The sequence below is a fragment of the Neopsephotus bourkii genome, unplaced genomic scaffold (genome assembly GCF_033783945.1).
Source record: "Neopsephotus bourkii isolate Nb327-2 ecotype Australia unplaced genomic scaffold, CSIRO-AGI_Nbou_v1 NB_1749, whole genome shotgun sequence".
Taxonomy (NCBI): Eukaryota; Metazoa; Chordata; class Aves; order Psittaciformes; family Psittacidae; genus Neopsephotus; species Neopsephotus bourkii.
In genome coordinates, this window is record NW_026902223.1 from 3,803,924 (window position 1) to 3,828,937 (window position 25,014).

The 25,014-nt window shown below is 40.7% G+C and overlaps 1 protein-coding gene and 2 non-coding genes across 4 annotated transcripts in view; 1 reads left to right on the plus strand and 2 right to left on the minus strand.

The window, feature by feature from the left end:
• TEX2 (testis expressed 2) overlaps window positions 1-22,280 on the plus strand; it is a 49,037-nt gene extending 26,757 nt beyond the window's left edge. For both annotated transcript variants that reach the window (XM_061377071.1, XM_061377072.1), the window contains exons 3-12: window positions 2,519-2,719; window positions 4,353-4,689; window positions 5,822-6,069; window positions 7,648-7,797; window positions 9,181-9,280; window positions 13,863-13,995; window positions 18,121-18,243; window positions 19,487-19,696; window positions 19,918-20,038; window positions 20,256-22,280. In XM_061377071.1, coding sequence (XP_061233055.1) covers window positions 2,519-2,719; window positions 4,353-4,689; window positions 5,822-6,069; window positions 7,648-7,797; window positions 9,181-9,280; window positions 13,863-13,995; window positions 18,121-18,243; window positions 19,487-19,696; window positions 19,918-20,038; window positions 20,256-20,378 — 1,746 coding nt within the window. In that variant the 3' untranslated portion in view covers window positions 20,379-22,280. The remainder of the gene's footprint in view (window positions 1-2,518; window positions 2,720-4,352; window positions 4,690-5,821; window positions 6,070-7,647; window positions 7,798-9,180; window positions 9,281-13,862; window positions 13,996-18,120; window positions 18,244-19,486; window positions 19,697-19,917; window positions 20,039-20,255) is intronic.
• An 875-nt stretch (window positions 22,281-23,155) lies between these two features.
• LOC133225264 (small nucleolar RNA SNORA76) lies at window positions 23,156-23,290 on the minus strand. The gene has a single exon (XR_009729085.1). It is a non-coding gene; the product is annotated as a small nucleolar RNA SNORA76 (small nucleolar RNA).
• A 186-nt stretch (window positions 23,291-23,476) lies between these two features.
• Window positions 23,477-23,542, minus strand: LOC133225262 (small nucleolar RNA SNORD104). The gene has a single exon (XR_009729083.1). It is a non-coding gene; the product is annotated as a small nucleolar RNA SNORD104 (small nucleolar RNA).
• Window positions 23,543-25,014: the final 1,472 nt, after the last annotated feature.

Genomic DNA, 25,014 nt, shown 5'->3' on the forward strand with positions numbered 1-25,014 from the left:
GAAGCAGAGTTTCAGTTTAGTTTATTTTTGTCCTTTAAATTCGCCATGTCTTGCTCCTGCTGGGAAGAAGGTGTCAGTCTTCAAAAGGACTTTTACTGTTGTTTAGTTGTGTAGGACAAGGAAATACGGCAGAAAGGCTGGTACTGGCACTGTTACAGAAGACATGGGATAGGAAAGGTTCTGGTCTAGTGCATGACGTGAAGGATGAATTCAGTTCCCTGTGTTAATAGAGATTCACTGGGCTTAAATCAGTTAATGTAGGCTGGACCTGGCTCCTTTTTATTGCAGCTGTGGCTAGCTCAGTATGCGCTGGAGAGATAAAATTAAACATGACTGTAAGGGTGTTGGGTAACAGTCTTACAGCTATTGGGAAGTTACAGCAAAACTTGTGCATCTGATGTGTGTCCTGAGCACTTGTTCATGGATTTTGACTCGTTACTATGGTACATAGCAGCCAAGAGAATGCTGTGTAAATCACTCCTTGTTCTCATCAGTACGTGTCACCTGGTCAGCTGAAGTGCTTGTGTTAGAAAACTCCATCTGAACGCTGGTTCCGTCTCAAGCAGGAACTTAAAGAAACTTCAAGTGTATTCTGACCTTCCTTCTTGGGCACTGTATATACCCGTGGGTTGCTAACCCTCCTACTGGAAATAACATCATAGCTTATTACAGTTACAAAAAGGGCTCATGTGGATATCCAAGTACCCCTTTTCTCTTTGTACAGCTTGTGTGGTCTTCAGCCTGAAAGACGTCAATGAACTTTTGAGGCAGCGCATTTTATCTGTGTGTTTGCCTGGCTGCAGTGTCCAGACTTTGGTGTCTGAGCTACAAATAGCTCAGAGATCTGATCCAGAGGCAGGTGGGAGTCTCTCCAGAGACCTGTGGGCCATATGGATATTCCAGTTCTGCACAGAGTGAGTGGCTCACAGTGGCTTTAGGTGACTCATGTGATGTCCTTGTGCTTCACTAAGTCCTGCTGGAGTTCCTGGCTGAAAATTAATTGCTGTCTGCTCAAAGATATCTTGGCTTAATAATTTTGAGGAAGGAAATGGGGTGTGCTCAAACATACATCAACCCTGCTGTGCAGAGCCTTGGAGAGGTTTCTAGAAAACCTGCCCTCATGCATTGTATTTCCTATATGGTAGTTGTCTATAACCCAGTGTAAGCAAAAAACCTAAATGCAAGTGGCTTCTTCAAAGAGCATATGTGGGTATAGGTATTTCTGTTAATAAAAGAGATAGTCTGCTTTGGAACTGAGCAAAGGTGAGTGACTTAATCTTTCTGAACATTAAAGAAATGCTGGGTTTTTTTTTTCTTCAGTTTCTACTGAAAATGGAGCTAGATGTTGGAGTAAGCGAAACATCACTGTTACTATGGCACCTAAGACAGTGTATGCTGTCTACTTTGAGAAATTATATGGCACTGAAGGAAATAAGTGTTAAAATACATTTTACATTTCTGTGTGTGGGTGGAAACTCCTTTAAGTCAAAATGTTGCAGTAAATTCTGGGATGTTTTGCATAAGGTAGTTATAACTTCTTTGTTTTGAAGAATACTATGGATACTCCTTCAGCTCTCCTGACTTCCCAGCAATGGATGCTCTCCCTCGTCTATACACACCTAGGTATTTGTAAAGGTGCCATTTTACCTTACGCTCTAGGGCATGGCTGTTTTCTCTCTCCTTTGCTTTCTGTTGACATTAGTGAATATTGAGTGTGCTGAATGAAGGTTTTGATGTGCAGGTAGGAGTCATTATCAAAGAATGTTGTATGGCAGGTCAAGAGAAGGAAAACTTGTCATCCTTGAATGAGTATTCTGGCTTGTCTTCTGCCCCATTTATTATCTTGCATTTTCTGTAACCAGATGCTAGAGAAGAGGAGTAACATCACCCCCACGGATAGAGTCAGCACTTGCAGGCTTGTTATAGCAGGGCTGATTTGTTTTTCTGCTTCTTTAACTGCACAGAAACAAATGCACATGTATGACTCCTGTGTTGTAACTGGGCAGTTACACAACATGTTAAATGATCTTGAGCAATGATGGTGCATTAAAACAAACTCCAGTGTGGTTTTCCACTTGGTTCTTAACTGTGAGTGATTAAAATGCCAGTGTTGTCTATAAGCAGGTGCACTGTTTGCTCTGCCTTGTCTGTTGGTGATTGAAAAGTCCATGCTTGCTTGCAAGTAGATGGGTTACCCTGCAGTGTCCCCTTTGCTGGCTGCCCTTTGGGTTGTCCCAGCAAGGTGCATCTGCAGATCTCGCAGTGTTTCTTGAAGATGAGGTGAGAACTCACCGTGCTACATAGACAAAATTATTTAGTCAGAGAAACAAATTATGTGCTCAGAATACAGTCCTCATCTCATGCTCTGTCACTGTGGTGCGACTTCGTTTAGAACATTTACTGTTTTGTTGTATTTGTGCAGTAGCAAAAGCATAGGTGATTTAAAACTTTCGTGTGCGTGCTGGACCTGATTTTTCCATCCTTTTAAAAGCCTGTTAACAAGTGTTTTCTTCTCTAGGGATGGATGAACGAAATCTATAACTATGATCCAGAAACATACCATGCTACACTGACTCACTCTGTCTATGTGCGACTCGAAGGAAGCACCTTACGACTTTCAAAACCCAATAAAAATATCTCTAGAAGGGCCATCTACAATGAGCCAAAGCCTGAAGTCACATATGTCAGCCAGAAAATTTATGAACTTACAGAGAGCAAGGTGAGTGCTTGGGAGTGTGCCCTTGCTGGGGTCTGATTTGAACAAAAAACACTGAAACTTCTTTTAAAATGGTGAATTTTCTTTCCCTCCTCTAGTTTCATGTTGTGTCATTATGTGAACAGAAGTGGTGGTGTGACTAACCAGCAAAAGATTGTGCTGGGGAGGGAGATTGAGCATGGTTTAATAGCAATTACGTATTTGCACAGCAAGAGAAAAGCATGATTTTCCTCTGCAGTTCAGAGCAGAAGTCACCACATGGGAGTTTTGAGAACTGATATATTAGATTACTGCGTGAGTGTTCTGAAGCTTACAGCAAAATGCATAATCTTAGGTTGTCTCTATTCCATTTCAAGAGGGAACATACATTGTATATGAATGTAAAAGGGGAGAGTGAGAGGCGGCTGGAACAAACATGACTTGCAGTTGGTACCCACTGGCTAGGGAAGGAGGCAGGGGTTTTTGCAGCTGCAAGAATGCATCAAGAGTAATGATGGGACAGTTTTCCTGCATGTTATGTGCCTCCCTCAAATCTGTGAAGAGTTGCCATGTGAAGTTGATTCCATTGTCATTGTATTAAGTAATACATCAATACCTCATTAATAAAATAATGGATTTTTTTTTTTAATGTGCTGCATCAAGAGAGGGCCTTGGCAGTACAGATGTATGAGGAAACTGCTTCAATTGACTATGGAAATCAGAGGGAGAGGGGGACCAAGGCAATGGGAAGGAAAACCTCTCTTCGTTTCCCTCAGTCAGTGTGGGAAAGGAGCCTGTTGTCAGCTCTGCTTTCCATTAAAGGGAGATAGTGAAAAAGATACAGCAAAAAATTAGATTCTTGGCTATTGCAGACTCATTTTTCTCATAACGAAGACAAGCAAAGCTCTCACATGCTACAGGAGCGCTTGACTGACAACTGTTCCCCATGGTATCTTAGAAAAACTTCCAGTGCTTTCCCCCACAACCCAGCCCCATTTGGTTACACAAGTGCCAAGTGCCCTGACTGTAGTAATCAGATGAGTGACTATTCTCCAGCGTATTTACCCATAGTTTTTGGAGAACACTGGTAAGTTCAGCCCCAAGATAACTTTTAACTCTTATCACTCTTCTCATCGCTTGCATTGTCTCAATTCTCTCTGAATGTACTGAATTTTCAATATAGTTATCTGCAAATTGCTTCTTTGGCTTAAGTCCTACATACTTACTATGCCCATTGCCAAATTTGAATACTTAAGTTTCATGAGGTGGGCCTGAAAAGTTGAGTTTGAAACTCAGTTTGGATTTTCATTATCTATCCTGTAGTCACATAAATAAGTTTATCTTTTTTTCTTTCTATTTTCTTCATATCTATGAGGATAAGACATTCTAAATGAAAACAGTTCCTAATCCACATGACTGTAGATGTGTAAGCCACTTAAATGGTCTTTGTTTTAATTCCAAAGCTATGGCTCACCAAAGACTGTTGATATTGATAGCAGTAGGTTGGACATCAGGCAGCTATAAGTTAAGTCACTTAAACCCAGCATATCCAATGTAGGATCTGTATCTCTTGCATTCCTGTGTTCCTTATGAGAGTATAGAAGCACAGAAGATATAACTAAAAGATGTTAATTTAACCCTTTCATTTATCCTTCAGATTTCCCTGGTTCCTAAAAGTCTGGCACGAAAACGGGTTTGGAATAAGAAGTACCCTATTTGCATAGAACTCGCTAAACAGGACGACTTTATGGCTAAGGCCCAGACTGATAAAGAGAACGCAGAGGAAAAGTTATCTGCGGAAAAAGCAGATGTGAACAACGAAGAGTCCAAGAAATCTCAGGGTGGAGCAAAGTACACCAGCCAAAAGGATCAAGTGCTTTATCTCTTTGGAAGGACCGGTAGGGAGAAGGAGGAATGGTTCAGAAGGTTCCTTCTTGCATCCAAGCTGAAGTCTGAAGCAAAGAAGCTATCCAGTTTATGTGGGAGCAAGCCAGGTATTCAAATTTCATATTCTAGTAAAAGTTTCTATTAAAAGAAACAAACCAAAGTTCTGTTTTCACAAAGGCAGTTTGTAGCAACTGTGGAGCCATAGTGATCTCTATAGACGAATAATACTAAAGACACTTTTCTGCTCCTTATCTTGGCCTCTCATTCCCACCTTCCCACCCTGCCTTTTCCTCTCCTGGCTATACACTTGGCTATATGCCCTCAACTGTTCTTACTATTTTTAGGCTGGTTTATGTGCATATGCTGTTTTCAGTAACTGTAACAGCTCCTGTAATTTTTGTAAGGATTAATTGTTCAGGCTTTGTACTGCTGGAACTGACATCAACATTTGCAGTATTTAGACTCAGTCCTCTTACTATCCATTCTTCCTCCTCCATCTTTCCTTCTACTCTAGTCTCTTGAAAGCAACAGAGCTTTCTCATGGGTTAATGTCACAAGAAAACACATTTTTCTGTTTAAGTGAAAGTCCTGAGCTAATATATATTTATGTATCTAAATCAACAAACATGTTAGTCTGCAGTATTCATTGAATGTTTGAAATGCTAATCCTCTGATACGGTTTTAAATTTGAATGACTCAGGCTCTTCTGTCTTTATTCTCTGAGATGCTTTTAAAAATTAGTTAACATCATTATTTCTGGCACATAACTTCTTGAAATGCAAATGTAAAATTACTGGCTAATTAAAACTCTAATAGTTACATGCTGTTGACAGCCCTTCTAATTGTAACAGCCTAGAATTACATTGAAAAAAAAAGTTATAGGTACATTTTAATCACCTGACTTTTATTTTAGGCCTTCCCCAGCAGGGCTGTTGGGAATTCTGCCATATGTTATACATATGTGAGTGTCCATATTTAAACCTGCTATTGATCAGCTGACTTTTCCAGTCCCACACCCTGCTGAGTGTTGACTAATATGGGTTTACGACCACCTAAGCACGCAGTAGTGTAATTTACCCTTCAAAATGAGAAAGCACTACTCTTGAATGGTCTTTTTTCAAAATAAATTGTACCTGCAAGCTGAATTTGTTCCTTGAAGTGTTTGATCATACACTCTGTATTTGGCTGTCAGGTTCCTTTTCTGTTCAATAGATATTGTTCCTTTTAATTTGAATTTAGGGATCTTGCCAACACAAAGTAGAACTGATAGTCAATCTGGAGTTCTCACACACAGCCGAAGCAGCAGCAAGGGAAGTGCAGAAGAGATTGCATCTCAGCCAAAGCACAAGGATCTGGCTGGCAATGTACGGCAGAAGATGCTTCTGGACTACAGTATCTATATGGCAAAGTGTGTTCCACAGGAGAAGAAAAGCCCTGCAGGGAGTCCAGTCCTCAGTGCAGAAAGCAGCCCTACAGCTGTGAAAAAGGTAATGCTTTTCTCCCAAAAGATGCATCAGAGGTGGGGAGGTATTTTTTCTTGTTAACTACTATTTTAAAAACTAGTTATGTAGAAAGAAAAATTAACTTCTGTAACTGTACATTGGACCTAAACTTTTTATAAAGCCAGCGTGAGTTTTCATGTTTGCCAGTTCCCTATTGGCCATAGTTTCTTCTTAATGTAACAGATAAGTTTTTCCTTGATTTAGTTCGATTTCTTATCTCCCAAGAATGTCTGTGCTTTTGCAGTGTCTTATACCTGAAAGATTGTACAGCTGAAGGCAATATGGCTGTAGATTTCCTTCATTTGGGAATGCACAGATGTGTCCTAAAGAACACTGGTCCCAAAATAACTTAATAAACAAAAATCAAACTGCCACAAACCTCACTTCCCAGTAAAATTAAAAAGTTATTTTTTCCTTTGTATATTCTAAAGTAGATTGAACAAAAAGCATATTTTTGAGGTGCTGGCATGTTGACACAAAATTCGTGTTGCGTATACATAGCATAAGAGTGAACAGTGTCTATAGCTCTTGACTAATCCTTTGGCCTCTTGGACTGCTTTGAATCACTCTTAATAAACAAAACCTTAATACTTTAAGTATGACACTCTTAATAAGGGGATCCTTAATGTTAAGTATGATCATCATTCGTTTAAAAGATGTAATTAGCATCATGCATCTTTACTGCCAGACTTTCATACAATGTCCAGAAAGGAGGAGGAGGCCTTAGTATAGCGTATGAATAAACACGTCTTTCCCCAGGGAAAAAGATATTCTAGCCTGTGGCAGCCCCTGAAGCAGTGCTGAATTTGCTGCTGAATCTGGCATGTGTTGGAGATCATTCTATAAATAGATGAACAGGGCTGGCAGGAATCTTGCGTCACAGCAGAAGCTACTAACCCAGCAATTCTGCTTGTGTGAGGCTGCAGCCATTGGGTGCAGTCACTGCCAAGAAATGATGTTCAGAGCATCTGCCTGAGTGCTCTTAGAAAGCACTGTGTTTCTCCTGGCTTCAGGATTTCTGTCTGTAGTAATGAGAGGTGGGGAATTCTCCTTTCATTGCAGCCATTTGAAAGACCTTTAATGTATTTCCCTGTACTGTGTTTATCATCTATTTGTAATGGTTTTTAGCTGGATTTAAGGGTGTAAGATTTGGTCTTGCTTTCAAATTTTCTGATAAAGCAAGGGAAGAGTAGAGCAGTTGCTCTTCTAGAGCCTATTGGGAAAAGAGAGCGTGTTTCTACTACAGACACACTTCTAAGTCTACCCACTTTGGGTTTATCTGCTTTTTCTGCTAATGGTTCAATTACATACAACTTTCTCATTTCATTGCCAGAGGTCAATCTGTATCTAAGTGATCTTGTTCATTCTGTTGTATGTCAGGATGATGACAAGCAAGCTCATGTCAAGCCAGTTGATGTGGTTGTAAAGCTGCTGTCTATGCTGAGCATTCAGTGTTCTTGACTAACTTGGGCTATAACACAGAACTTCACAGTGTAAATGCAACCTTTTCTAACCTTAGTTTTTAGAGTTTATATAGCTGAATAAGTTGCTCTGTGTTTTCAGTTACCAGATGCCCATATGGAAGCTGAAGAGGAAGAACAGGAGGCCTGGGTGAATGCTTTGCTTGGAAGAATATTTTGGGATTTTTTAGGAGAAAAGTATTGGTCTGATCTAGTGTCAAAGAAGATCCAAATGAAACTTAGCAAAATAAAGGTAATCAGTGTGGAGACTTGCACTACATGTCCTCACTGGAGAAAAACAAGCACATAGTCTTTGAGTTTTAAAACAGTAGAAGAGACACTTACTTTACACTTACATGTAAAAGACAAGAAAATAAATGTGCTACAAAGTTCCAGTTCAGCTTTGCTATCCTTTTCACAGTAGATTAATTTTGGTGCTTCAGTTTCAAATGAACTACTGCTGGATTAACTATTTCTGTATGTGAAGTTTTATGTAAAAACTAGAGGTATATCGTATTTACTTTAGGGCTAAATAGAGCTGCTTTTAAATGATGAAATCTGCTTTGGGAAATAGTAGATTGCCTTTAAGATGGAGGACATCAGGGAACCACGATTCTAATGTGTTCCTGTTAACTTCAGACATATGCTACTTGCAGGAGAGGTCAGTAAGGGTAATAGTCAGGGAAAGAGCTGTCTGGGGGTGATAGGGTGTAATTGTGCATCAACTGCAGAAGCTCAAAGGGTGAAGGGAGGAGTGGTGCTTTTGAATGACTTTTGGATCTTCCCTTTGCATTCTGTAGCTCTGCTGAACAGCAGCAGTTAATCACAGGCCTGCTTAGCTCCTGATGTTTGGGGAGGAGTTTGCCTGTTCCTAAAGGCAAAGGAAGATGAAGTCTTGCTGACAAAAGCTCTGAAATTTAGCTGCCATCACCAGCTGTGAGATAGTGCTTTCTGTGCTTTGGGTAATAAGCAGTAACCTAATTCTGCCCTAGCTGTTTCCACAATTATGACAGCAGGGTACCCAAACATCTCATTGGAAGCAGTTTAAGTGGAAAGACTGGGAATGGGGAATGGATGTGTTTTTGATAGGTTGAAGCTCTGTCTGTTCACAGGAGATAGGATTTGTATAATTTAGAAATCCTTACAGTAAATAGATACCCAAATCATCATGATTCTGTGCTTCTATTATATTAAAATCGAGATATTTAAAAGTTAATGTGCTATGAAAGAATTTGCCAAAGATAAAAATAGCTGAGACACTGCAACTATAAAATATGTGATTGAATTTAAAACCCAAAGAAGTCTGTGAGTTTTATTCACAGTAAAATAGGATTTACACTTCATTCTTAAGCTTTTACATGCTTTGACTTAAAAGCATGCTGGAGTTTTGTGGTTAGCATCTGAACTTCAGCATAGTTTTTAAAACAGTCCAAGTTCAGCTGCTGAATCTTTCCCAAAAATAATATTTAGAAACTAACTGCAAAATCCTGCCATTAGAAGAAACCTGTGTAATTGTGTTCTTTCACTGGTGGCTTTTCAGCTCAACCTATTCCTTAAATTTAATCACTTTTCTTCTCTTAGGCAGCCATGTTTAGTTCAATAACACGGATTTGATTTTTGCATTCTGTTCTTTTAGCTGCCATACTTCATGAATGAGCTAACTCTAACTGAACTTGACATGGGGATAGCAGTGCCGAAGATCCTTCAAGCCTTCAAACCTTCTATTGATCACAGAGGTAAACCCATGCTTCCTCTTTCTGCTTGTGCCAGGTTCACTCTTTTGTACCTGTGGAGAATATTATGATCTGTTTATCTTGTGGTAGTTTCAATCAGAGGTAAGTGCTCTTAATAAGAGTTTATTCTGAAGAGACACAGAGTGGTCTCTATCTTAATAGTAGTAACAACAAGCTTGGTATAAACATAATTCTGTAGATATGGAAATATGAACATGTCTTTCCATTGGTAATAATGTCTAAACTAAACAAAAATTTGCATGCAACAGAGCCACAGACCTGTATCTGATATTCTGACATGGACTACAGAGAGCAGTGCACATCTCCTCAAGACAGATCTGGTTCTGTACAATACCAGAAAACAAATCCGGCTGTCTTCAAGGGTAGTTTCTCTGTTCTGAAAACAGTGGTTCAGCAAATACAATTGTAATAAATCAAAAAATAAGACTACAGTGTTGCTTGGCAAAGAACCTCCAAAATGCAGCATCCCTTTATGCCCTTAATATTGAATAGGAGTTTGGTCTTTTTTTAAGCTGAATGACTTTCCTCCTGCTGCTTTATTAATCATTAATCAGAACTTTTTCTTTCTTTTCTGTTCTTTTGGGCTTGCACATGGCTGCAAGAGTATATTTGAGGATACTTTTATCACTTCCGTTTCACAGAAACACAAACTTGGATTAATGCTATGTTGTTTATTTTAGCTTATTAATGCTATGTTGTTTATTTCTACATGCTGAGAGGTGGACGCTGTGTTTCTTCTTAGACATGTAAAAAGAGCAGTTTTTAGTTTCAAATTGTTTCTGAGTTTATTAAGGATTTCTTAGCTTGTCTCCTCTCACTCTGTTCATCTTTTTAGTTACTGTATTGTTACACTGGGGTGGAAAAGTTTCTAATTGGCCTAAAGGGAAATATTTCCTTGGAGAACTTGCTGCGGTGCAGCTATGGGTTGCATGGCAGACAGCTTAGTTTTATTTTAAACTTCTCTTTCAACTCTTAGATGAAGATATCAAAATCATTTCTGGATGGTGCTAAACCAAATGAACTGGTAGTGAGTTGAATGAATTTGCAATACTTTTTAAGAACATTAAGAGCCTCTGGAGAAGCTCTAAATTAGAGGCCAGCCATGAGCCAAACCTCAGCAGGTCAGTTGTGTGTTTAGAACAGTAACAACAGACAGGGACAGAGAGAAGTTTGAACAGATAATTAGCTGTAGATTGTAACAGGATTAATCTTCACTAGCTCTCCTGTGCACAATATTTCTAGCTAAGGAACAGACTGTTACATTCTTTATGTAGTATCTTCTCAGAGCGTGAGGGTATTGAACACACAGCAGGTGTATAGTGGTTGGAGGAGATTGCAGCATGAACTCAGGGGTTTGAGGGGGTTTCTGTTCACTGGGGTGGTTTGTCTCTACAAGATCTCAGTTCTGCTCATTGTTCTTAAAGGTCAAGCAGCAGTGGTTCCCCAGGATGGAGAATTTATCATACATTCAGCTGTGTGCACAGTATGAGATAAGGAGCCAGTTTTCTGCTTAGCAGCAATTTAGGCTTTGTCTTTGCTCATATTACATAGTTTGGACCTGGTATTTTTAAGGTATATTTAACTGTAGTTTTGAAGTAAGACTCATTTGTCTGCCACTCTTACTACAGTGCTCTTCTCTCAGATGAACAGTTATCATCAGACCTTTGCAAGACTACCAGATGCAAGATATTTAGGAGGAAATAAGTAAACTTTATCACCAACACTACAAGTGTTATGCCATGCAAATCACTGACTGAAAACATGATGTTAGTGAGTGCTGACCTTTCCCTCATAAAAGTGTGAATAAAACAGACTTTGAGGAATTATTAAAATTCTGTTGGGCATACATGTTAACTAATGCTGCCTGTTGTATCCAAATGCCATTGTTTGCCCTTATCTCACTTGAGACTTGCAGCTCTTTGAGGAAAAGCCTTATCTGTAAAACACTGAGTACTTTGCTCTCAACTTCTGGAAAGAATGTTTTCCTTTGAGCTTTATAAAGAAAGCATGGTGGATAAAAGTGGATTGTTTTGTTGTCACAAGGAACAAAACCTGTCTTTTAAGAGAAATAAAAATTGAGTAGATGGAATAAGCTCATGCACAATCAGTATTTGGGGAACTAAAACACGCTGCTGTTGCTTGTCATATGCTTCCTGCGTTCTCCACAGTACCTATGACATCCTCCTGTGCTCCCAGTAGCAAAGTGGCTTTGCCATTGGTAGAAATTTTGAGTTAAAGAAAACAAAGTGAAAACTCTTTGAAATCATGATATGTATGACGCTGGCAAAGTTGTGTCATGGTTTGTAAATAAACTTGCACTTTGGGGTTCTTGTCAGAGTGTTTCCCTATGCTTGGATTTAAACAGTTTTTGAATTCTTTTCTCTGTTCTCATAACTTTAGTTGTAACCAAATGCTGTAGTTCTAAGTCATGAGATGGGATTTAGGAGACTGCTGAACACTTGGCTTCAATGAATTGCCAACAAGGGCAGTGAGAACAATTAACTCCTTCAGTTTCTTGTTTAGTTAAACTGTGTCAAGCAAATATTTATGGTAGCATTTGTAATCCTTGTGACATCTTTCATATTGTCGAAGCACACATGAACTCTCAGGATCCGAGTTTTTAAGAGCTTCCAGTGAATAATTACTGAAAGAATGTGGTTTGCTGTTGTACTTAAAAGGACATAAATAGGGGTAACTTCCAGATAACTGGAAGTGCTTGTTTTCATAAGGATAAATTTTGGTAAGTTGACCTAGGAGTAAACCACATATGGCGTAAAAGCAAATATCAAATTTCAGGCCAGTATCCAGTACAAATACTTCTTAAGAATTTTGTTTAGGTGTTTGAGACAGTCAATCATTTGAGGTCGCCTTTTCTGAGGTGTTAAAATGCAGTGAGTGATTGTGATGTGCTTTGTTTCATCCAGACTGTTTAACCAGTGCAGGAAGACATTTTTTTATTATGTGGCTCCTCCAAGTAACTAAATTTGTTAACAGACAATGTTAGGGAAAATAATCTTGTTTCCGTTAATACACTCGTGTTTGGGTGACAGCATATGCTGTAGTATTTACTGTATTTCTGTCAAGGCTAGGGAACTGGATAACTCTGAATAAATTGTACCATCTGCCTAATTTCCCCTCCTATTCCTTCTCACCTCCCTTTTCCCCTCTGGAAGATGCATATGAAGGTTTTCTAGCCAGGAGAAATTTTCCCTCTCAGTAATGGCATCATTGGCTCAGTTTGAACTACTGTTAAAACAGCATTGATGCTTGAAGCATGCTGATTCATTTTGTCCAAAAGTCTGTTTAGCTGTTTTCTTGTTTCTCATGATCTTACTGCTACTTTGCTACTCTGCAGAGGAAGAATCTGTGTAAGCTTGTGCTTGAGTTCCTGTCTTTGCTTTTAGAACAGTATGATGGAAAAGAGTAATTTGGGTTAGTAAAGCAGCAGCTTGCCTTCAGTACTGCTTCCAACATGTAATCTCATAGTCTATCAGTGACCTGGTCCTTGGGAGCTGTGTGTCCTTCTGCTGATATAAATGTGTGGAACTGGGGACAGTGCCTTTCTGATACATTTGCCAAGTAGAAAATAGTTCTTCTTTAACTGGAAAGGTAATTTCTAGATCAGTGAAACCCAAAGGATAGTTACCATTGCTTGCTTCTGAATGAGTAAATAAAAGTAGGATGTGTTAATGGTTGATGCGCCAGATACTGGTAGGGCATATTGTGTGCAGATGCAAGGTCTGGAAAAGGAAGATGCATAATCTATGCTTAGGGGCTTCTGATTTCTAATCTCTGGATCACAAATACCCCACAGCTCTTTTTAATCGGTGGAGCAGCAGGGTGTCACTTAAGAGGCAGGACCTAATCATGCAGTTATTCCCAAAACAATTCTCCTGCAGATTGAGATAAACAAATACTCTGCCCAGACAACAGGATGTAACTTAATACTAAACATCTAGAGTTGTTGTAAGTAATGACCCTGTTTGCTGAGAGTCACAAGGGTGCCTATAGCTGAGTTACTGAGCAAACCTTTTCATACTTCAATACAGCATTGCTGAAAGCAAAAGATACTGCAGGTTGTGATGTGAGACAAGCAATATTGCTCTGGGATTTCAAGAGCTGCTTCATTTGCACAGGTTAAGTAATATAAAGGATCATCCCCATTACTGCTTGGCTTGGACCATTACTGTAAATAGTTTTGAAGTGAATCCCTGATTGTATTCTATTTTCTTGATCTTCATTCAGATCTCTTAAGCAGTTTAAGTGTGCGTAAATCACGCGCCTTTTTTTAGATCATTGGCAGTACTCACTGATCTGTCTTTCAGCATGTCTTTGATATATGTCTGAACATCCACTTTGTTCCATAAGCTTACTGTGAACAGAAAGCTTTGATAAGCCGTTAATTATTTGTGAGTTAATGAAATAATGAGTTGATGCAAAAGTAGTTCTTCTATTTGGAAGAAAGTGTGAAGTACAGACTTTTTGTAAGAGTTTTGGCGTGGCATGAAGATGAAATTATTGTGATTGGTCTTAAAGTGAAATCTTTTATTGTTTTTAATTTTAGGACTTTGGATTGATCTGGAAATGTCCTACAATGGTTCTTTTCTAATGACCCTGGAGACCAAGATGAACTTGACCAAACTTGGTAAAGAGCCGCTTGGTGAAGCGCTTAAAGTTGGAGAGATTGGCAAAGAAGGGTAAGGTGTTACAATCATACAGAAAAGTAAAAGCTTTCATAGTGGAAAAAGTGGATTTTTCCTTGTATATGCAGCTCTGGCTTTGTAATAGACTGAAAGGAGCTGTGGGGGATGCATACCCATGAGAGCAGAATCTGGCCATTCCGTGCAACCATAATGTTTGATTACACCACTGATAATTGCCTTCGGCTTTGCAGTACAGTCAGTATTTTTAAATATATTTTTGTAGGATTTTGAAATGTTCTGTGACTAAGTTTAGTTCTGTCTTGTGCTTGAGTTGGGGCTTTAGCCAGTAAGACTTGAATATTGGTGGTAAACACATGTAGATACAGAGACATACATATGGAACATGCTGTTACAGCTACAGTTGTAAACCATGTAACAGTAAACAGTGGTGGAAGGTAAATAGGCTGTAATTGTTGTGTAAAGACTTTTTCCAATAGCTTTATTGCATCATGAGAATAATCACACCCCTGCTTTAGTCTCCAGTTTCCTCATATCTGACTTCCATTCACCTGCCATGTCTAAGTGAAATGCCTTATAGATGAGCTAATTGGGTAACACACGTACTGCAACTTGCCTAACTTGCACTTGTGCTTTCCCTGTCACTTTTATGATATTGCCTGAATCTCATCAGTGTGTCTGTTTGTGTTAATCTTGTGGCAGTTGTCAAACATCCATCCCATCAGCTGTGGAGCGCTGATTCTCTTTTTGTACATAAGAAATCTGCAGTCCCTAAGCAGCGATCTCTGATTTATTGTACAACCACTGCCAACAAATCAAGAAAATATTCTCTAAATCTGGCCATGTGTTTAGATAAAATGTTGTGTTCTTTCAGAATTAAGACACAAGATGCTTTGTATACTCATGTCGTAGCTCTGACCATTTATTCTGAGATATCTTGAAGTAATGGTTACAGCAGCACTATATTATGGTGCAGGCAGGATGAGAAAATAAATGTGAAAAACCTGATGGCTGAGTGATCTCATACACTGGTAGAAATGCAGAGGATTTAAAATCAACCTAGATTTGTTGTCACTGCTTGAAGTAAATATTTCTGAATTTACATCAGTATAGTTGATAGGTGTGATTTTCCTTGGAAAATCCCTTTAATTTTGTCCACCCAAAAAATGGGGGCAGAGGAGGAAATGTCTGCACAAACAAAATTCTTGTTTTCTTTCCCATTCCTTCAGGATTCTCTGTGTGTATTTTCATAACTGTCCAGTGCAAGAATGGCCTCAGAAACTATTAGTGAACACATTGATTTAATATTTAAAAATCAGCTTGATCCTAGCTGAGCAATAGGACCCCAGCAGTGCAAATGTAAATGTCTGTAGCTAAGCAACCAATTACTTGAAGGTATAACCATTAACTGCACTGCTCCTGCACATGCCTGTGATGTTTCAAATGCTAAGGGCCAAGTACCATGCCAGCCTTATGTAGGGCAGTCTCATGCATTCTAGTTGTGAATGAAGGCTTTTTGCTTGCTGGGTTGTTTTTTCCTTAAAGACAATGGATATTATAAACAAACAAATCAAAGATGGAGAAGTGTAGAACAGTTTGCTTCACATCTATGCTTTCCATTATGTTAGTTAATTCTATTGGGCTTTTTAATTACCAGTTGACAGCTGCTGTAACAAATCAAACTATTCTGCATGCCCTTGCATCCACAGTGGTGTCATCTGTAAGTGATGCATGTTGGGTGCTTACACTCATTTCTGTCTCTCAAGAGCCTAGAACAAACACACCTCTTGTAATGCAGCAACCAACTCATCCAGAAAGAGGAAGGTGGGGAAAGCAGCGCTGAGTTTTAACTGACCTTGGATATTGTCAGTATAAAGTGAGACAAATGATTCAGTGTTTGCAGTCCAGTTCTATCATTGCTGCTGGTTTATTGTTTGAAATAGGAGTGTGGTGTTACACAGTTTGATAATGGTGTCTTGCATACACTCATAGGAAAATGCAGCTCTCAAAAAGGGTGGAAAATGAATTAATTGTCAATTTCATAAAATTAATAGAGTAGCAGGTTCTACCATACTGGAGATCAGGCAAATGCAGGCAGGCTAACCCAAGTTACTGCAGTGTCTTACTTTGCTATGTTGTACCATGTAAAAACAAACCCACAAATGGCAATTCAAAAAATAGTGTGCAGTCTGCTCAGGAACAATACTATAGCCCCAAAGTGTTTTTCTGCCAATGCTTGTGTCGTATAAATGGTCCATTGTATGCAGAGATCCCCTGAAATCTCACTCAAGCTTATTTATTGTGGCTTTGTTTAATGCAAGATCTTGTGATCTTAGCCAGTCAGGGCACGCTTGTGGAGGCACTTCGCAGGGCCCCATTGCCCAGGCAAGTAGAACACCTTCTTGTAAGAAGGTGACACCTTTGAGAGCCTTGAAAATGCACTGGGCATGCTTCAAACTGGGTGGTGTGTTGTGCTCAGGAAAGTGAAGTGAGGTCACACGCAGGTAGAAAATGTGTAGTTTGAAACTGACCTAAAACTACAAATTTCTCTCTGATAAACTGCTCCAGCACTGCTATTTGGGCCAGTGACGTGAGCCATCCACCACCTGCAGTGTCCTCAGGGAGGTGGTTCAGTTTGGTGTGCTGTTTCACACTTCTGCAGGTATAATCTGCATCTCTGGGTGAGGTTTTTGAGTCTGATCCCTTAGCCTGGGTAGCAAATTACTGAGTGTAGAGAGGCCAAGGAATTACTGCTCCAGTTCTTAAACAGGCAGTTAGGAAGGAGTGTTGTGCACTGGGAGCTGTACTTGGACTGTCCTTTTACGTTAGGACTTCATGAAGCAATGAACAGTTCATTCTATGTACAGAGCAGCAGACAGTAGCCTCAGTCTATGCTCTGTGTGATGTTATTAAATGCTTCAAATAAATCTCCAAGAACATACAAAAAAAACAGGAAAGAAACTGCAGCTATAGACCTGCATTCTGAAAGTGTGGAATGTTACAGTCCTGGGTATAGTCCTTAGGGCTAAAACTATGTGCTTTTGAAGCTTGTGTTGTGTAACTCTTTCAAGCGCTTGCGTTTGGTAGAGATCTGTTGGTACTGAAGTGTATTCGCTGTATCCTTCCCTCATTTCAATCCATTTAAAAGATTTGATTTTTTTTTTTGTCTGTGATTGTGCACATGAATTCTTCCATAGTTCAAGTTCCTACTCTGTGATATTTTGTATCTTAAGAGCAGCACTTGTTTGATTTTATTACTTTCCCTTCTTTCCCCCATGACATTCTTTGCCTTATCCCATCTTGGAGTCTTCTTGGAAAAAACTAAACAAAACCTTAAATGTTAAAACCACCATTCACTGTGTCACAGGAGTTTAAATATTCACAAGCCAGAAGATCAATTTCCCCACAAATAGAGTAAAGAAAGGAGTATTTCCAGCAAAGGTACTAAAGGGAGATTATAGCTTCAATTTGTATGGGACAAAAGTATCTGTGCAAAACATCTAAGAAATATTCCTTCCCAGGGTAATGCTGGACTTGTGTTAATAAAATTGCCTTTTTCTACACAAAATTGGTTAGTGATGGCACACAGTGTAGCTACAAAAAGGTGAATTGCTGATGTATATTGTGAAGATAAGGTACACAGTAGCACCTCAGTTACCATCTCTGAGGGATTCTGGGGTTCAGTTCGTAGATGATGTCATTTTAAGTTGGGGAGTCCTATGTTTGCTTTTAGTATAAGCCAGAATTGCATGTTTTCACCTTTCAGTGTAAAAGCATGTCTTCGAGTTTTAAAAAGAAACAAAACCCCCTCTCCAGCCTATATACTGCTCAACTTCCGTGGAAAGCCATGAGCAACAACAAATGTTTCAGATGCATTTTGAATAACGTCTGAATTGGATTTGAGTATGGAGAATAGCCGTTCCCCATCCTCTTCTGTGCAGGATTACGTTCCACTGGAGCAAACAAATTCCCTCTTCTGAAAATAGTTCTGACAGACCGGCTTCAGAGTGCCTTCAGTTTTGTTCTTTTAGACAAGTTTATAAAAAAGAGGAGGGGACATTTCAGTCTCCAGTAGAAATACATGTAATGTCAGCCAAAGCTGTAGATAATGAATAACTATTTAAGAATATTACATTTGACCTGGAAATTGCATTGTTTCAGTTTCAGGCCAAGGGCGTATTGTCTTGCAGACAGTGATGAGGAATCCTCCAGTGCTGGGTCTTCAGAAGAGGATGATGCTCCAGAACTGGCAGGAGAGAAGCAGGTGACTCCAGGAGCAGAAGGGTGAGCATTTGTTAATCCTTTTTTCCTCCCCACGTTTCCAGACTTTGTACAACTGGTATCTTGTTCCTGCCCTGTAACTCTCATTGTCACACAGGACGTCAGAGTGTGAGTATATCCAAGCAATTAAGCAAACACAACCCACCCATTTCTAGAGCAAAGAGCAGCAATCAAGCCATGTACTACAAACTGAAAGGAAGCTGATCTGCTGAGTGTTTTACCGTGCTGGGAGCACTGTTCACTATACAGCACTTCTGCAGAGTGACCTATACAGAGCTATTAGAGCACCTAATTTCTTCACCAGTAGATTACAGAGAGAGCCAAGTCTTTGGGCCACATAGCCTATGGGGCCTTCCCCAGTGTGTCTTGTCTGGTACCAGAGGGAAGAACAGGATATTGTATATAAAATTGGAAGCACTCTGGTCTTGAAAATACTGTTTGTATAAAGTATTATACCCATGCTGATCCTGCTGATCCCCTCTTTCCAGTGTGTTCCGTTCTTTAAGAAAACAGCCACTATTCAATCCTGGCTTTCTTGCTCAGAGTTTTGTGTTGGGTTTTTTTCCTTGTTTTTTTCACCTTGCAGAGCTTTGTGTGCCTGAGCTGTGCAATGCTGCCCTCTGATGCTGTGCAAGAATTAAAAAGAAAATTTCCTAATAGCAGTTTTGCCACGTCATTCCCTGCTTTGGCTGCTGTTCTATTTTTCTATGCTTTCTGTATCTGATTGAAACTATGCCATGCAATGAGAAAGCTGTAGCCAGCCTGACATGGCTCAGGCAATCACAATGTTTCCTATGTCTGAACCTATCTCAGTGGTTTTGCAGTGACATACCAAGAGAATCTGTGACATTCAGAATGTTCCAGGGAGTTTCCTTAGTGTTTTACTCCTAAACAGTTTTGAAAACGATGTTAAAAATTGTTGGAATTATCTCAATAGATGCATTTAATTATCTTTTTAAAATACATGGATGATTGAATTGTATTTGCAATATTAATGTTGTTTCCAATGCTGTCTGGGAAGGAGTGTTCAGACTAGAGAGAATTTCTGCCAGGCACATGTAGCTGAAAGAATACAGCTGCTGTGCAAGACTGTGGTAGGTAGTGCTTGGATATATGTATATGTATCTGTTTAGAATTTTAATATCAAGACTTCTAATGATTTAACAGGAAATTGATGGGTGTCTTAGCAAACAATAGGTTCAAGAAAATTATCTGGATGTACTCTTTTTCTGTTATCTGTGTAAAGGTATGTTGGAGGACATCGGACAAGTAAGATCATGAGAATTGTGGATAAAATTACTAAGTCGAAGTACTTTCAGAAAGCAACAGAGACTGAGTTTATTAAGAAGAAAATCGAAGAGGTCTCCAATACTCCGTTGCTGCTAACAGTTGAAGTACAGGAGTGCAGAGGAACACTAGTAATTAACATTCCACCTCCACCTACCGACAGAATATGGTAAGAGGAACTTAACTGCAGAACTCTGCAATGTTTCGGGTGTGTGATTGCAACTAGGAATGAAAGATAAAGTGTAGCTTAAATGGGTTCTGGAAGAGATGGGATACAAAGCAGTTGTAAATGAGGTAGAAGTCGCTGTTAAGAGAAAATTGAGAGTTAATGCATTCAAGTATGTGCTTTGGAGTGTTTATAATAAAACCTGTTCTGTGTTCTCTCTTAAGGTATGGCTTTCGAAGACCTCCCTACCTGGAGTTAAAAGCTCGGCCAAAACTTGGTGAGAGAGAAGTGACTCTGGTTCATGTAACTGACTGGATAGAGAGGAAACTGGAACAAGAATTTCAGGTCAGTTCCCTTTACATTTTCCTTTCATTAATTATAGTTTTGGTCTATTAGAGGGGCTGGGATTTTACGTTTTGCATGTCCCCTATTTCGTTCAAAACTAGTTGGTATCCTCCACTGCTTCTGTTCAGTGGAAAGGATGTTAAGAACTGAAGTTAAGAAGTGAAACTGAATTCTGGCATATGAAACATAACTTCATTTAATTGCATCTTTTTCACAGAAAATCTTTGTCATGCCAAACATGGATGATGTTTATATCCCTTTAATGCACTCAGCCATGGATCCCCGCTCCTCTACGTGCCCTCCTAAAGATCTGAGCACGGAGGCCCCCGATCAACCATGACATGTGAAGACTCTTGTAGTTTACAGTATTATGAAAGTTATTCTCATGGTTTTATAAACTGTGCTGTAGTTCTCATCCTTAACTTGTGCCACTTCCCCCCCCCAAAGGACTGCCTATAACCATACCTTTGTGCTCACTTGCCTGGTTATTGTTCCTGTGTACTTCAGCTATGTGAAGTTTCATTCCATTAAGCAGGTATTTTTGTACTGGCTGCCATCAGGATTTTAACTCGGAGGCTGAGATGACCTGTTCTTTGGGGGAGGGAGGAGGAACCTAGCTGTAATAGATCAAGGAGCTTGTTGACACACCTTTTGTTCAGCTTATGTTTTCATGCTACGTTAATGTGCATTGAAGCATTGAAAGGTTGTTTGGCAGCAAAGGAACTGCATGCCAAATGGAAAAAATCCTAAATAAGGAATGAATTTGTAAAACTGGAAGAATATTTTTATTTCTCAGGCAGTTGGAGGTGTAGAATGAACTGTTTTATGTTCTTTCACTTCTGCAGTCAATAGCTTGTGTCAAGCAATCGAAATATGAAATGCTTTCAGGATAAAAGAATGTAAATCGGATGTATGATGTATTGTGATTCAGTGTGGTATATACATACAACTTTTTTCATACAGAACTCATGCTTTTTTGGGGGGAAGCAAGTAGCCATAAAACACACATCAGTGAAGGTGGGACTCACATTTTTGTAAATGAGGAGATAAAAGTTGGTAAAGCCATGAGACCAAACCATAGCAAGCCGCCTTACAGTGAGTTACAATCACCTTGGTTCATGATTAATTCTGAATGTTTATAAAGACATGAGCACACACATAAAATGTCAATACTGCACATTACCAGAAGTACTTAGTTACCCTACTGTGTATAGAGCCTCTTGCTATGATGAAACACAGGTTTTTTTTCTTCTAGGAGTTCGTTGCTGTCTTTTCCATTGCACTGTGTTTACATGCAAAGCAGGGGGCCAAATTCTCAGGTTACAGCCGTGCAACTCCAGACATCAAATCACTTGATGTTTGTGGAACAGCCGTGACTGGAAGATTTTGCCTCCCATGCATAATGGTTTTTTGGACTTTGTGGAATAGGAATTCAGGCATTGCAATTATTCAAGCTGATTGTGATTAGAGACTGTTTCTGCTCATTAATGGCCAAAACAAAGGGGGGAGGGGGAAAATGCCTTTTATTTCTCGCTGGTATAATGATTCAAGATGAAATGTATGCAGTAAATTCAGTATTTGAACACTACATATCCACTCTTTTAACACGTGATATTTTTCTGATAGTGTTGCCAACTGTTCATGGATGTCAGAAAACATTTTCAGTTTACAAAGGTGAGTTTTGGCTCTCCTTTTATAACATTTTTTTTTTTTAAGGAGTAATTTTTTAAGAACTTTTTTGTATGTTGTGTTGTCACATTTGATGTAAATCGAGATTTCCATGTGTAACTTGATGATTTACCATCTCTAAATGAAGCTATTATATTGAAGGTTTTTTAAACAGCACCTTGCCTGAAACATAAAAAAACCCTAGCATTTAATATATTTAAAATTCTATATTTGAACACCTATTTTTGGTTACCTTTAATTGAAATATTAGTGGGTTATATTTGTTACCTGAACACCTCCTTGACCATTCCAGGCTGTGTATATTCTGGGGTTTGCTCTGATCATATAGGCATTATTTGCCTCTAATGAAGTCTGCATGTCTTGTACGCAGTCTTTTATATGATTTAATTTCTATGTGCAATAACTAAAGTCAAAGGACTAGATGCACTAATGTGTAAACAAATTTAGACTTATTACACAAGATTGTCATATTGCACTTCATAAACTGTGGGTAACTACAATCTGCTTGCTTTGTTTTATTAAATAAATTTATCCCATGTCAAACAATTACTCAGTTAAATTTCATTCCTACATTGTGCTTAGTCACTGTCCCCTGCACGTTGTTTCAAAAACCTCATTAAAGGCAGGTTGCCAAGATGCCTGCTAGGTGCTTTTCAGGTACTTTTATGTATACCCAGAGCTGTCTGTATGTGGTGGTTATAATTTTAGGGTTAACCAATGCTGACTTTTCTGGCTCTAAAAGGAAAAGCTTAAATTGAATTTTAATGTAGTGAAAACTGAATTGCCCTGCAGCAGTTAGCGTTCACATCAGGAACATGCTTTAAAAACGTTTCTCTGTGAACCTTGAAATGGAGAACCAGGAATTACAAAACTTGAGGCGGCACACATTACCCTCTGAACACACAGTTTTAGTCTTCCTAGACTCAACTATTACTCTTTTGCATGTTGCAACTTTTCCATCTAAAGCAAGCACTATCCGTAACTTCCAGCCTCTGTGTGTGCACAACAGTGCAAGCACAGCTGTTAAGCTGGAAGCACTTTAAATAGCTGCAGCTTAGAACCCTGGAGTCAACTTCCCATTTTGTCTCCAGTTCCTTGCTGTACACATGAAGGACCCCTCTGGATGCTCAACTGCTAGCTCACCTTCACCCACGTGCTGCTAGACAGGAATGCCAGGACTGCTGCTGCTTTTTCAAAGTCCCCTTTACAAACAGATCTCTGACCTACTTTAGGAAAATGCTGGTGCACGTGGTCTAAGTGGGTAAAACTCTTGAGTCAATCACCGATAGATGATGGGTAACCCGGCCCCTTTTCACCCAGCTACCGCTCTTTCCAGGTCAAACACGGTCCCCCCGCGCCGTGCACCGCCTCCCGTCGGGCTGCGGCGCCATTTTGTGCGGTGCTGCCCGGCTCCCTTGAAAGGGGACGAGCTGTCACTTGCTTTTAAAAGCGCCACCCGGGTCGGGCCGAGCAGCTCCAGTTATGAACAAGCGCTTCACTCTAGCACTACAGCTTGGCCGACGGCGCCGCGGACAGGGCACCCCGCCGGGTCAAAGGCAGTGCGGGGGAACGAGGGGACACGGGCTCAAGAACCAGCCGGACACGTTTTCGCGGTGCACTCAACTTTATTTGTTTACCGGCCCGTTCGCCGCCGCTCGCCACACGGGCCCTACAAGACACAGAAGGAAAAGGGAGAGGTTACACAAGCGGATCACCGCAGCCCGCGGCCGGCTGAGCAGCAGCCTGGGCGCTCAGTAATAGGTTTGCTTCATGCACATCAGCAGTCTAACACGTGTCAAGAGACATCATCGCGGCCCGGCCCAGCCCGCCCGCCCTGCACCCACAGCCCGCCATGCTGCTCTCACCTCACACCACCGACACACGCAGAAAGAACGAAAACGCCTAGCGCCCCGCTTTATATAGCGACCGCCCCGCCCTTCCGGGCCTCGGCCAATCGCGTTCAACCCCGGGGGCACGCGCCGATCCGCGTGTGGCTGCACGAGAGGGTGGGTGGAGCTGCGGCTCCTCAGCGGTGAGGCGGGAAGCGCTGAGGCGGCGCTGGGAGGAGGAGGTAAGGCTCTGGGAGAGCCTGGCTCTGCCCCGGCGCGGCGGGCAGCTTTCCCGGTCCTCTCAAGAGCAGTGTGCTCGTTTAGTTAGTGGTGTGTTCTGGTATTCCAATGCTGTTAAAGTGGTAGTTCTTAATGGTAGAAAAGTATAACCTTTGGGCCCCGCTCGGACCTCAGAGGAGGTTCCTCGGTTTCTGAGGAGAGGTGCCCGAGAAGCGGGAGGGTGCGCGGTGGTCTCCTACGGCCTCAGCTCTGGTTTTTGCCTTTTTGTATTTCCTGTGAGGCCGCTGGGAGGGATTTGTGTTAAATGACTGTAGTTTGTTAGTATACACGTGGTGCTCGTGTAGCACGGCATGGAACTCAGGTAAAGATAATAAACGGTACCTTAACGCTCGCCCGCCGGTTTTCATGCTGGGAACGTGCCCTCCCGGGCTGTGGCTAAAGTGCTGCCGCCCTGCGGCACCTGTACCGCCGGGAGCTGAGCTGCGGCAGCTGGGCAAAACCAGTAGTCTCCTGTGTGCCTTTCGTGTGTGCTTTTTACACGGGCACAGCTGCCCGCGTTGGTTGCCGTTGTGTGTGGTTACGAGCACTTTAGATAGATTAGGTGGATCGAGATTAGATACAAGGAAGCTCTTCCCTGTGAGGGTGCTGAGGCGCTGGCACAGGGTGCCCAGAGAAATTATAGCTGCCCCATCCCTGGCAGTGTTCAAGGCCAGGTTGGACACAGGGGCTTGGAGCAAGCTGCTCTAGTGGAAGGTGTCCCTGCCCGTGGCAGGGGTTGGAACTAAATGATTTTTAAGGTCCCTTCAACCCAAACCACTATGTGATTCTGTGACTTCCTCTGTGTGTGGTAGAGGCCTAGATGTGTTCCTTGTGTGTGCTGTTGCCCTGGCACGCACAAAGCAGCATGTGATATGGTCTGCTTGTTCTCAAATAGTGCGAATGCTTAATATCGAAGACCTCCATAAGTAAACCTATCTGTCAATATTGGAGAACTGCAATCACAGTGCGGTTTGTAGCTCCAGCATAGAATCATAGAATGGTTTCAACCTGGCCTAGAACACTTCCAGGGATGGGTCAGCCACAGCTTCATGGTTTTATATATTAAAACTTGCAGGTTAGATCATAATTATGTGTCCTGCCCATATCATCAAAGGCACACTCATTAGAAGAGAGAGCTGCCAGAGCTGATTTGCTATGTGCATATTGTACACTTAGTAC